Source organism: Geospiza fortis, unplaced genomic scaffold, assembly GCF_000277835.1.
Source record: "Geospiza fortis unplaced genomic scaffold, GeoFor_1.0 scaffold255, whole genome shotgun sequence".
Lineage (NCBI taxonomy): Eukaryota > Metazoa > Chordata > Aves > Passeriformes > Thraupidae > Geospiza > Geospiza fortis.
Window position 1 is genome coordinate 309,316 of NW_005054497.1, and position 12,626 is coordinate 321,941.

At 38.5% G+C, this 12,626-nt stretch overlaps 1 protein-coding gene across 1 annotated transcript in view; it reads left to right on the plus strand.

Annotated features, from left to right (window-relative positions):
* The window catches only part of ELMO1 (engulfment and cell motility 1), a 300,985-nt gene that overhangs the window by 141,425 nt on the left and 146,934 nt on the right, over positions 1 to 12,626 (plus strand). The window contains exon 15 of the mRNA XM_005428655.2: positions 10,412 to 10,520. Within this exon, the coding sequence (XP_005428712.1) occupies positions 10,412 to 10,520 (109 nt within the window). The remainder of the gene's footprint in view (positions 1 to 10,411; positions 10,521 to 12,626) is intronic.

The window sequence follows — 12,626 nt, forward strand, 5'->3', positions numbered from 1 at the left end:
TGCAGTCTGACCTGTGACTCTTAGGATGCCCCTGCTCCATGACCCTTAGTTCTTGTAGTAATGAAAATAATGGATAAGCAGAAGTCGGAAGAGAATACAGTCAATAAGTAATCTGTTCCCTTTTCAGTCCTTGTTCTGCCTCTCATAAGAGATTCTGCTTAGAAGTAATTTGCATAATAAATGGATTAGTTAGGTAGGAAGGATGTCTGAAACTGAGGTTCCCTCTTGGGGGCTGGCAGTGGGGCTTCAAAGACCAGTAGAAAATGAATGTACTTTAGCACACTAAAGTAGGAAGAGTAAATACAATTGCAATTTGTTAAAGAACATGGGTGTGAAGGCACTGCAGCAGATGGGTAACTCTGCATCTTGAAAGCAAAAGGCATTTGAGGGTGAAAATATGGGTGTCACACGGTGAAGGAGGAAACAAAAATAACCACACTTTCCCCCCTGTTTTATTCTTTTTTAACTACTTCCCCACAATCCACTTCTTTCATTCACCTTTTCCCCATTGTATACTTTTTCCTGAAATTGCAGTAATATGTTTTCTTTACATGCTGTTTTCTTTCAGATAAACACAGTGTTTATACAAACTTTGAGTTAACAGATTTTGAACCTCAGGGTTTTGTTTGCCATACAAGATGACTGGAGCCTCCAGTAGAAAGATTGTTTAGTGAATGGGGAAAAAGCCAAACATGTTCTCTTTGACTGTGTGGTGTCATTAGCTATCATTTGTTTTTTTTATAAAAGTCTCCTATTGAATTAGTTTCCTGTTGAGTTATCTTTTCTTTCTCTTTAATTAATTGTCTGGTGCTATCAGTGACTGATATGCACTGGATTTTTTTCATGTTGCGCTTAAATAATCAATCACTATAGAGGTTTGGCTTTTAAAAGGTGATGACATAGTATATGGAATGCATTGATGGAAGTAATGTTGAATTTCTGCAAGAAATTTTAAAATTTTCCTCAGGAAATAATTGGCAGCTTCCCAAGATCCATAATTATAGGACGGCTAGAGTGTATAATTAAATTTAACAGAGAAGAAAATGATTGGAATAAAGCTTTGTGACAGATAATTTTTTTGTTCTTTTGTAGCAGACAAGTCATGTGTTCCCCTACTTTCAATTTATTCCTTTCCAAAACTACTTCAGCTTCACATTCTACTAATTTTAAAAATAAAATTATAAGTTACCATTGAAGGCAGACTTTATTCAATACAGACATATTGAAATTTTTCTTACTGGTAATATGTAGCAGTGTGCCTTTTAATTTTTCTGAGTGTAAAGAGTTTGTGGAAAAAACCTTTCTCATTCTAATGAATTTGATGACTGACAAATTGGTGGCTTGTCTATATTTTTCTTCTGTGTTTCTGACCAGCTATATTCTAGCAAGACTCACTGCTGCTTTGGGGTCAGATTCTACCTTGAGAGGACTCATACTGTGTCTCATCATTTTGTTTAAGCACATGGGATTGGTGCTTCAGGCAGAAAATACAAATGAAATTAGCAGCTTTGGGTCTGAACATTGGCTGATCACCTATTTTGGGTTCTGTCCAGGTGGCTGCCTAAGTTTGTCCAGTTCTTTGCCCTTTATTAGATTAGTAGGCTCTTCATCTGTAGGAAAAATACCATTTTACTCTAGCCTGAAATTCAAGTCTCATCTGCAGAAGAAAAAGTTTATCCCTTTTCCTACTGATTTTATCTATTTTGGTCAAATATTTTTTTGATATTGCAAGTAAGATTTTCCGTATAAAAGATTACTGCTGGGGTGGGAAGGCAGTGTTGAAATCCATACTGAAAATTGAATCCATTTTATAATGGATCCAACACTTCTAATTTTTTGTGAGTGATGTGTAAGATACTTAGTGGTATGCTCTTAGATTTTCTTGCATTTAAAACAAGTTTTAAAAGTTATTACAATTTTCCAAGTAAAAACACTCCAACACATGGACTTTGGTTGTGCCAAGGATTATTTTGATTACCTGAAAATTAGAAGCTGACTTGGTTTATGGTCAGTACTAGGAAATCCTCCTTCCCCTGAGTTTGCTGAGCTGGTAATTTGGTTACTCACACAGTTGTAATGCAGGAACACTTCTTCCCCAGCAGCTACATTTGGGGAGGCTGAGGAGGGAGCTCTTTTGCATTTGAAGCTTTCAGAAGTCAGAGAGGAGGAGCAGGTGCTGTTTGCAAGTGCCAGTGATGCAGGCAGGAAGATTGCTGGCATCCTGCAGGGACCTTTCAGAACCCAAATGGGCTGAGTCACAGTCAGACTGTCTGCCGTATACTTTCTAGCCCATGCAGTTGTTGTATAGGAGGCTGCCTACACATCCTTCCGTCAATTCACAAAGTCTCCTCGTGCCTACTCACTCTCCTGATCAGATATGAGGAGTCCAACATATAATTTCAGCATTTTCTGAAATTAAATTGAGCTTGATTTTTGCCATGCTTTCCTCCCCTCCCAGAAATGGTAGGAAAGAAGATGTAACTTCTTTTTTTTCTGTAGAAGGTAGAGAGAAAAATTAGGTTTTTTACATGAGTCTTCCTGGTGACTCTCATGAATGAATGCAAAGAGACCTAATTGCCTAAGCCAGGTTCCCAGATTATTAATGTGTTCTTGTCTTTTCTCAGCCAAGCTTTCCATTCCACTCACATATCTAAGAGTCTTTCTGCCTGTGCTTTGTTTCTTCCTAAATATCATGTAATGTTTCTCCTTTACATGACAACTGAGGGCCTCCATCACTGAGGGGGATTGAGATGGGTCCCTCTGTAGTTAAAGACACAAAATCCTGGAGTGGCTGATTGCAGCACAGACACAAAATTAGCTCTGAGGAAGCGAATTCTAAGGGAGTAATGGCACTCTCTGCACAGCCTTGTGTGGAATGTTCAGTGGGATACATATGGCATGAGTTCAGATCACTTTCCACCATTCATAGCACTCCTAAATGTTCCCAGGTTTATGATAGCTGTTGTCTAAATTACATCCTTATCCAAAGGGCCCAGAAATTGTTGCAAGCCTAGCAACTGGCCTCAAAAGGTTTTGAATCACACCAAGGTTGAAGCAGTAGCATACAAAGATTGGGCTAGTTTTTGTGCCACAGTCCCTTCATCTGCAAAGCTGAGAAGCATATGCATGAGGAGGGAAAACTAGCTCTTGACTGTCATGGGTTTTCCCATTTACCCCGTGTCCAGAGCATTTGTGATGTAACTCTGGCTGCCAGGCTCATTGATGTGCCATAAAGGTTGATGTTTTTCTCGGATATAGCTATACCACAATAACATTAGGCCACCCATAGGGCATGTTTTACATTATGAAAGAAAGAAAAAAATCAAAAACTAAGTCTGCTATATTCTGCAGATACTGCAGGTTTCTGCCTTCCACCTCTGCCATTGGTGAGCCAGGAGAGAACTTCAGGGAAAACATTACCTTCTTACATTTGTGGGGGGCATGGAGGGAGAGGAATACCTGACTGGTAGTTCCCAAACTGGACCAGTTCAACGCCCTCTCACATACCTGTGACTTGAAAAGTGGAGAACACATTCTGATACTGCTTCTGAGGATGACGGGGCAATGAAGGCTTCTTGTCTTGGGCCTTACCACCAGGCTTTATGATTATTTGGTTGGTTCTTCATAGAGAGAAGAAGGTTCTTCTGTAAAGAAAGGAGGAAGATACAAGACAAACTACTGCATATTTACCTTTAGATGGAAAATAAAAATTGCAGTAATGCTTCATAAGCTAAGATGTTTGTGTGGGAATGAAAATTTATTGCTTGGTGAGCACCTGCAGAACCATGTATATTTAGCTTGAGATAGTTTGGCACTACATTTGTTTGAAAACTCCATCACAATTTTCCAGAAAAAAAACAAACTTTTGGAGATGTCAAGCCATCTCATATCAGTGACTTTTTTCTTATTTTTCAATATCTGTAGAAAGTCTCAACTTTTCTTCCAGATCTTTGTTTAAATTGCAATTCTAGTATCTTCCAGAGGCAGACAGAAATAACTGTTGCTTTATTTTAGCTTTGCCATGAGAAATTTCTGTAATGACTCGGGAATGTCAAGGAAGAGTGAGATGAGAGAGAGGAAGCATTGGAAATTAAATATACAGCATCAGAGGGGACAGGGCAGAGTGAAGGATGTTGGAAGAAGACTGATGCTGAAGCTGAAGCAAATGACAAGCTACCTTAGGAAGAAAGCAAAGTTGGTGATGAGGATGAATGGAAACTGAGTCTGTCTGCAGTAGTCTCTTACCCTTCTCGGGAAGCTTATCTTAAAGATTTGCTTATTAGACTTACCTAAAGCACCCAAATGAAGAGGGAATGGTGAAGCCTACCATATGTGATAAGGAAGCTTAGGGGGGAAAAAAAGCAGTGTCAAGAAAGGAAGAGAATCCCTGCAGTTTCTGGATATTTAAATGCTGCTTGACCTTTCATTTTGGGTCTAAGGAGGTTTTTTATGATCTCTACTAAATAGCTCTCTGAACCTCTTGATATTAACCTGCTGCAGACTGCTAAAAAGCTTGTTCTCTATTAAGACAGGATCATTTTACAAAATTGGCCTGTAGAAATGCTCCTTTTTAATAGTGCAGCAATATTCATTGAATTGCCTGCTCTGGGACTTATTAGAAGTGTTAATGCAGCTACAGTGGATCTTGCCTTTCTTTCAGTTCTGTATTTATTTCCTAATCACAATGCATCTCTATTTCATTGCCAAGCTCTGATTTTGGCTCGGGAATCTGAGAATTACATCTGCAGTTGCCATGGGCAATATGCTTTGAGACAATTTCATCTTTAATGTGAAGGATTAAGGGACTGGCTAAGTCGATATTTCTTCTCAGTGAAGGAGAAACGTTTCTGTCTGGTGGTTTCAGCCTCCTAGATTTTGATGAGGAAGCTTTTGAAGATACCTGTCTTCAAAATTTTGCCTTTTGTCAGTCATTAACTCTTAGATGCAGGTGTAAGCTTCACTACTGAAGCTGATGGAGACTTTAAAACCCACAGTAGTCAAGTGTGGAAAATCCTTCACGTAGTCCACTGCCTTCTGAGGGTCTATTTTGGGATCCTGAGGTAGTGACAGACTCAATGAATAATTCAATGGAAAATCATAAAGGCACACTGCCATAAATTTAGAAAATCTTTTTGATTTTGAGGTTGGTGTCTTGTAAGGAGTTTTTTTGCTGCTGGGAAATTTGCATTATTTCCCTGTGATCTTGGCATGATACTTCAATTTATTTTATTTTAAATTTAAAAATTACTTGTAATGGTTTTATTTACTAATTTTGCATATTTACATTTTATAGATTTATTTTCTTTATTATAAGTTTGGGGTTCTTAAATTAGATTTAAAAACAAATTCTTATTTTACGGCCAGGCCACTGGTAGGTATCTTGTTAAACCTCAGACTGTTTTCCTCATCCCATCCATCCAGTCTGTCAAGATCCTTTTTCTTACCCTCCAGTAGATCAGCACTCCCATCCACCTTGGCATCATCTGTGAACTGACTGAAGGGGCACTTGGTCCCCTCACCCAAATCATTGACAGAGGTGTTAAACAGGACTAGGCTGAATACTGATCCCTGGGTGCACCACATGTGATTGGATTTAGTTCCACAGATCGATGGAACTATATAGTAGATAATTTTTAAAATAATAATAACTGTACAGAACTGTATTCTACTACTAATACTGTCAAATTCTCATGCCTTAACAGGCTGTAGAACTGTCAAGAATATGGATAACACTGATTTCCTAAAAATTTCACCTCCTTACATTTTTAAAAAACATTTTTCAACCTCTTCCTCTCTCCTCTCTTCTAGTCAATTAATCTCATTCATTTTTTTCTCATTCTATGATTCTCTCACTCAGTTTTTCTTTTTTTTCCCTTCCATTTTCTGAGCTGCTGTTGTTTTGTTCTTGTTTATTTTTACAAAGAACATCACTAAGATATTTCCTGTCTGCCCTGTCTTGGTAATTTTCTTTTGTTTTCCTACTGAGATTTTTGTCTGGACTTTTTGCTCTTCCCTGAAGAGAAAATATACATTGTTGTTGAATACTACACATTATGGTGGATTTTTTTTCTGCCTCATGGTAATGGACAGTATTGATCAAAGACACAAGAGGAAGAGAAGAGGATCTGCAGAATTTAATACTCCTGTACTGTGAGCTCATTTGGGTTTTTAACTGTATAACCTCTAGTGTATTATAAGCTGCATTTCCATGTTTGACCTACACAATTCTGTAACTTCACAAGTACTGAAGACAGGAAAAACTGGCAGAAATAGATTTGTAGTATCAGAATAAAGGGTAGCCAAATAGATCTGTAGTATTGCAATAAAGGGCAAACCGGTGTCAAGATAGTACTGAAGTAAGATGGGATGTGAGCCAGCAGTGTGCCCAGGTGGCCAAAAAGGCCCATAAAATCCTGGCTTGGATCAGCAATAGTGTGGCCAGGACAGTGATTGTCCCCGTGCATTCAGCACTGCTGAGGCCACGTCTTGAATCCTGTGTTCAGTTTTGAGCCTTTCACTGCAAGAAGGACATTGAGGTGCTGGAGTTTGTCAAGACAAGGGCGATGGAGCTGGGGAAGGGTCTGGGGCACAATGAGGAGCAGCTGAGGGAGCTGGGGGTGTTTAACCTGGAGAAAAAGAGGCTCAGGGGAGACCTTATTACTCTCTACAACTCCCTGAAAGGAGGTTGTAGCAAGGGAGGGGTTGTTTTCTCCCAAGGAAGAAGCAGCTGGACAAGAGGCATTGGCCTTAAGTTGTGCTAGTGGAGGTTTAGATTGGATACCTAAATTCTTCATGGGAAAGGTTGTCAATGACTGGAACAGCCTGCTCTGGGGAGTGGGGAGTGGTTGAGTCACCATCCCTGGTGGTATTTAAAGGACATGTAGATGTAGGCATTGGAGATATGGCTTAGTTAGTGCTGGACTCAGCAGTGTTGGGTTAATGGTTGGACTGGATGATCTTAAATACCTTTTCCAACCTAAATGATTCTGCGATTCTGTGATTCTGTGGCGCCAGGAATTCTACTGCAATGTCCATGGTCTCTGCTTTTGAATATTTGTTTTCCCCAAGCAAAATTTAACCACTGTTGCTGCTGATTGTGAATGTCTGGTGGATCTGCAACTCACTGTGGATTTTTGATGGGGTAGTGGAGGAAGATAAGAGGGTGAAGTACTTAATGAGCATTAATGATAGACCTCTGTTTAAAGGAAGGTTGTGTGGGCTTGCAGCTTCCTCGCTACTTTCCTTCCAGTGGTAAAATAACTGTTGTGATAAAAACGTGACTCAAGCCAGGAGTATGCTCTATAGATAGAACAAAGTGTTTTTCTGTCTTGAGCTGTGTGTTATATTTCTTTCCCTGGTATTGTTTTCACCACTTTATGAAGGGAACGTGTCCATTCCCTGCTTATTTCTCCTCCGTAACCACAGTGATAAAGGAAATAACATTAAAACCATGTCCTTATCAGCTCTATTTATAGCATTTTACTTTGGAACAGGATATGAGTCGTGAAGTCGTGAAAAGCATATTACAAATATAATAATGAATGTTGTAAATCTGTTGCCAAGACTAGGAATGATTTCTCTTTGGATATTTATAAGAACTATTTTTTTCTTTCCCTTTTTACTGTTGCTGTTTCCTGCAGAAGATCCATATCTGTCAAATTTGCCTACAGATATTTAGATGCAGTAAAGGGCTGTCCATCTTACTTTCTTAAAGAAATGTGACATGGCAGCGCTGTTTTATTTTGTACAGCAAATGCTAAAAAACCTGATGCTTGTAGAGAGTGTGTCTGAGGATCATTTTAAGACTGCTTTACATATTGATTTCTCAAATTGCCATTTAATTTGCTGTATAGCAATACACAGTGCCTTAACTATTTCTCTGGCATTCTTATTGATTGCTGTAATTCTTTCTTACATTATATGCATATATGGTGTCACCATTAAATATTTATGTGCTCATGAAATGTTAATATGTCGGGTTAATGTGAGACTCAACAAAGTGCATTTGCCAGAAGCAAACAGAAATACATCCCCATGCTTCCCCCTCCCTCCCCCTTGCCCTTTCAATTTGCCTCTCCATTGATTTTATTACCAGTGTTTCTCTGCTGTATCTAAATCTGTGTCGAAGCAACCCCCTGCTCCAGTATGCAGATTTTATGTTTTATTATGTGAGAGATAAAACAGGGTAATAAAAAGAATGAAGGAAGTGATCTTAGGGAGGTATTGAGACACACAGCTTTCCATTGTGCTGGTGCTACTCTGTCTTTGCTTCTGCTTTTGGGTGTAGAACTGTAGCTCTATCCTCCATGAGAGAGAGTGAAGCAGGATGACTCATCCAGAATATAAAGTCATATTCACATGTTTCTTGAACAGCGGCTGCAGCAACGTAAAACAAAAATAGCAGGGGTGTTTCTCTGGTTTACTGTTACCCAGAGATGACATGGAGCAATTGCCTGGCATTTAAACCAAAACTTCTAGAAGGAAAATTCCTGTTGGCAGACTCTGGAACATGACATAGTACTATTGGAAAAGGCCAGTAAAAAATTGTGGTGATAAAGTATATATCATATCCCTAATGAATTTAAGCTTCTGTGGGAAGTGTAAGCAATCAAAGGAAATATCAGCAGTACTGGAAAACAAACCTGAGAGATCACGTTTTCTCGTAACACAGAGAGCATCCATCCTTTCACATCCCTGGGTGATGGGTTGGAAGCAGCTAGAGGCTGCCCTTTGTACTGTAGGACTAAAATAGATACTTTTTGAAGAGCCCTTGGCATGCTGTGTGAAGCACATAACTTTCCTACTTGCTTTAGGGTTTTCACTCTTTTCCTACATGTAACTGCTTCACAGGGAAGAAGGACTAGAAGCAGGTCTCCATCTAGACCTAAACAGTCAAAACCAAGATCTGAGGAGTGAGGGAAAGTTTTTAGTGCCATCCAGCATTGAACTGCTCCTCCCCTCCACCTTTCCTCCTGGTTTTCGATGGAATTCCAGCCTTGAAGCCCTTTGCAAACCTTTCTTTGCTGTAAAAATGGAAAGATTTAAAACAAACAAGTAAAAAACCACAAACAGCACAAAAAGTCAAACAAACAAAAACCATGATGGAGATGGGGGCTAACAAGACAGGAGGAATGCAAGGCAGAGAGCAATGTCTAAACACCTGTTTGTGAGAAAAATTGCGAGATCTTCTGGGATTCTCTGCTTCTTGGCAAAATATCTTACCTTTGAAATTAGTTTTCTTCTTCTGTCTCTCATCCCTAGGCTATGCAGCAGCTGTTTAGGATGAGGTTTTTCTATTTGTACAGTGGCAAAGTTTATTCTGCAAAGACAATTTTTACTTCATATTTGTTGTGACAATTTCATTTTTTTCCCAGATCCTATTCTGCTCTTTTTTTTCAGGCTCACTGCTTCAGTGAAATCTATAGTATATTCATAACTTTTCATTTCTTATTTAGTTGAAGTGCCACGGAAAACTTTTTCTCCACTGTATCAGATATGGCAAAACTTAATGGGTATATAAATGTAGAAGGAGTTATTTTCTTCCATTTATTTTACAGTGCGCTCAATAGAGAATGCAAAGACTCTCCTTCAGTCATTTTTGCACCATTCATGGGCTTGATACAAGAGTGATTGTTCTCTGAAATGTTTTGCACATAAGCAAAAATTCTTTTCATAATAGAGAGAATGCAGATATTTTCTTCCTTTGTGTGCTGTTTGATTTTATCACTTGAGACTACTTTGAAGACTGAATACAATGATGAAAATTCTGTCCCAATTTGGTTTTATAGATCCTTCTAGGTGTGTTCATGTCTATCAATAATTTACTTAATTTCCTTTAACTAGCACATTTAAAATGAAACTATTTCTTTCTCTTTGGCTTCTACTTCAGTTTCTCCAAGTCGGGTTGAGGCAGAACAGCAACGTCGCGTAGCAATGGCAAAACTTCCCAGTTGGTCATGGAGCAGCATTGTTTATATGTTGCTTACTGCCTCAGACATAGAATCATAGAATGGTTTGGAAAGGACCTCAGAAATCTAGTTCCAACCTCAGAGCAGGGAAACCTCCCACTTGACCAGGTTACACAAAGCCCCATTCAGCCTGGGACATTTCTAGGGATGGGGCATCCACAGTTTTTCTAAGCAACCTGTTCCAGTACCTCACCACCCTCACAGTAAAAAATTTCTTCCTAATATCTCAACTTACTCTCTTTCAGTTTGAAGCCATGACATAAATTGCATAGGTCGTTTAGCTGTGGGGAAGACTAAGGTTTATGAAAATACATTTTCCTGAATTCCCCATACAGTTTCCTAGACTAAGTTTGATATGTCCTGTAAATGTTGGATGTGGAGAACAGTGTTGCAGCTCATGGGTTCTTCAAACTGATTGTTTTCCATTTTGATTCCACCTTCAGATTGTCCTGGAGAACAGCAGTCGAGAAGACAAGCATGAGTGCCCATTTGGCCGAAGCAGCATTGAGCTGACAAAGATGCTGTGTGAAATTCTGAAAGTAGGAGAGCTACGTAAGTTGATCTGTTTGACCTCTACAAACTGTGCAGTGAGTTCAGTGATACCTGAGCTTTTTCAATGCAAAGATTTTCTTCCAAGAAGCGTTTCTTGTTATGGTTACACGTATAACACTGGCACTTGGAATGACTACATCTCTCTCTTACTTTTCTCTCTCTCTTACTAGTTCATGGCATCACAGGGATGAGGGTGGAATAGGGGAAATGGGCACCTATTCTTTGGCTATCTTCTATAATAAGCAGGAAAGTTGCATAATTTCTAGGGGAGTCAGTTAATTTCCCATCGGGTGATTTGGTGTAGGAGACTCCGTGGTTGTTACGTTCCACAACCTTGTCCATAGGTTGGTTTTATATAATTATCATGGTCATTCTTTGTGGGATTGCTAATCTAAATTGACACATCCCATTTTCTCTTAGATATCTGAAGCTCTATCTAAATATCAGATGATAGACATAAAATTTACTTTGAAAGTGGGATATGAAATATTGTATTTTAATACAGAGTAAAGAAGCTGTCTTTGGCTTCAATTACAGTCCCTTGACAAATTGTTAGATACTATCAAATAGAAGAGCATGTCTGTATCTTCATTAGTATAGAGTGTTGGTGTTTATTGATACGTGTAAATTTCAGTTACCCGTCAATAATATTTTGGATACAGCCGCAGTCTGTTTTGGCAAGCTCTACCAACAAGTTTCATTTTCTCCTTGCAGGAGCAGGGGGCAAAACTGAGATGCTTTTCTTCCCTCACAGACATCTTCCTTTTGAATTTTTTTCCCTACTAAAGATGTTTTTCTTTTATCTTTACACCCATGTCCATGAAATGTAATGAGAGAAGAGCAATGTAAAAGGCAGCAAGAGAGCCCATAGGTATCATCATTCCACTAGCCCTGATGCCAACAGGCATCAAAAGTTGTTTTAAAAGTATGATTTGGCTGATACACTTGAAGCTTTTAAATATAATGTCTTGAGAGAATTTATTGACCAAAAAATGCCCACAACTGTCTCTGTGCAATGGGCCAGGATAAAACCTGTGCATTTCTTGCAGCTTCCAAATTGTTGTTTGTGTTTGACAGACCCAGACAATGAGACAGTATTGGCTTTTGAATACCATCCTAAGTAAACCAGAGTTATTAAGGACCACATTCACTATGTCTATAAATAAAGAGTTTAGCAACTATTTTAGATGTTTGGCAATGATAGTGTGTTGTATAAGGTTCAGACTGTAGCAGACACGACTCTTTAAAATAACCTTACTGCTGCAGTTGAAGTGTCTAATGCCAAATCACGCATGACAGATCTGCCTGATTTTTTTCTGCTGGTAAATGTAGGAGGGACATATGATCTCAATAAAGCTGTAAGCCTACTTGAAATAAGTGCTAAAGATCAATTTTATTTTTACAAATGTACAGAAGAATATCTAAAATCCAAAGAATAGCTTTGTACATTGTGTTTTAATGCACGTCCCATCGCTTCATGGGACTTTCACTGGAATTTGTTGCTAAAAAAGATGACTGATCTTGACGTTAGCCAGGTGTCTCAGATTTCCTCCTTGCAGTGCGATATGTCATTCGATAAACTTATTTTTTTGCCATAGACAGGTTTGGCATCTATATATGCATCTGTATATGTATGTTGATGATTTGCTTTGTATGATACTGTTTGTCCTGATTGCTTCTAACTTCTGCAGATAGATCCTTTCATGTTTTAATTTCTTCCTTATATATATATATTTTTTTAAGTGGGGACTGTGAATAAGCTAAGAGGAATTGGGGTAGGAGCTCAGTTACCATATCTAGAAAATACCTTTGTTTTAAAAACAAAAGGAATTTTGATATCTTAAAATCTGGTTTTTTGTTTTGATTGTTGGTTGGTTGTTTGGTTTTTGTTGTTTTGGACAGGGGGTGTTTGTGGGTTTTGGGTTGGCTTTTTGTTTTCTGTTTTTTTTTTTTTTTTTTTTTTTTTTTTTTTTTTTTTTTTTTTTTTTTTTTTTTTGTTAGAGTAGTTCTGTGGTTTGGAAGTGTGGGGTTAAAAAGAAAACTAAAAGGTTCTCTGAGGATAGCTCTGGCTAAGGGATGTTACCTGCTAATGTTCTGAAGGCACTT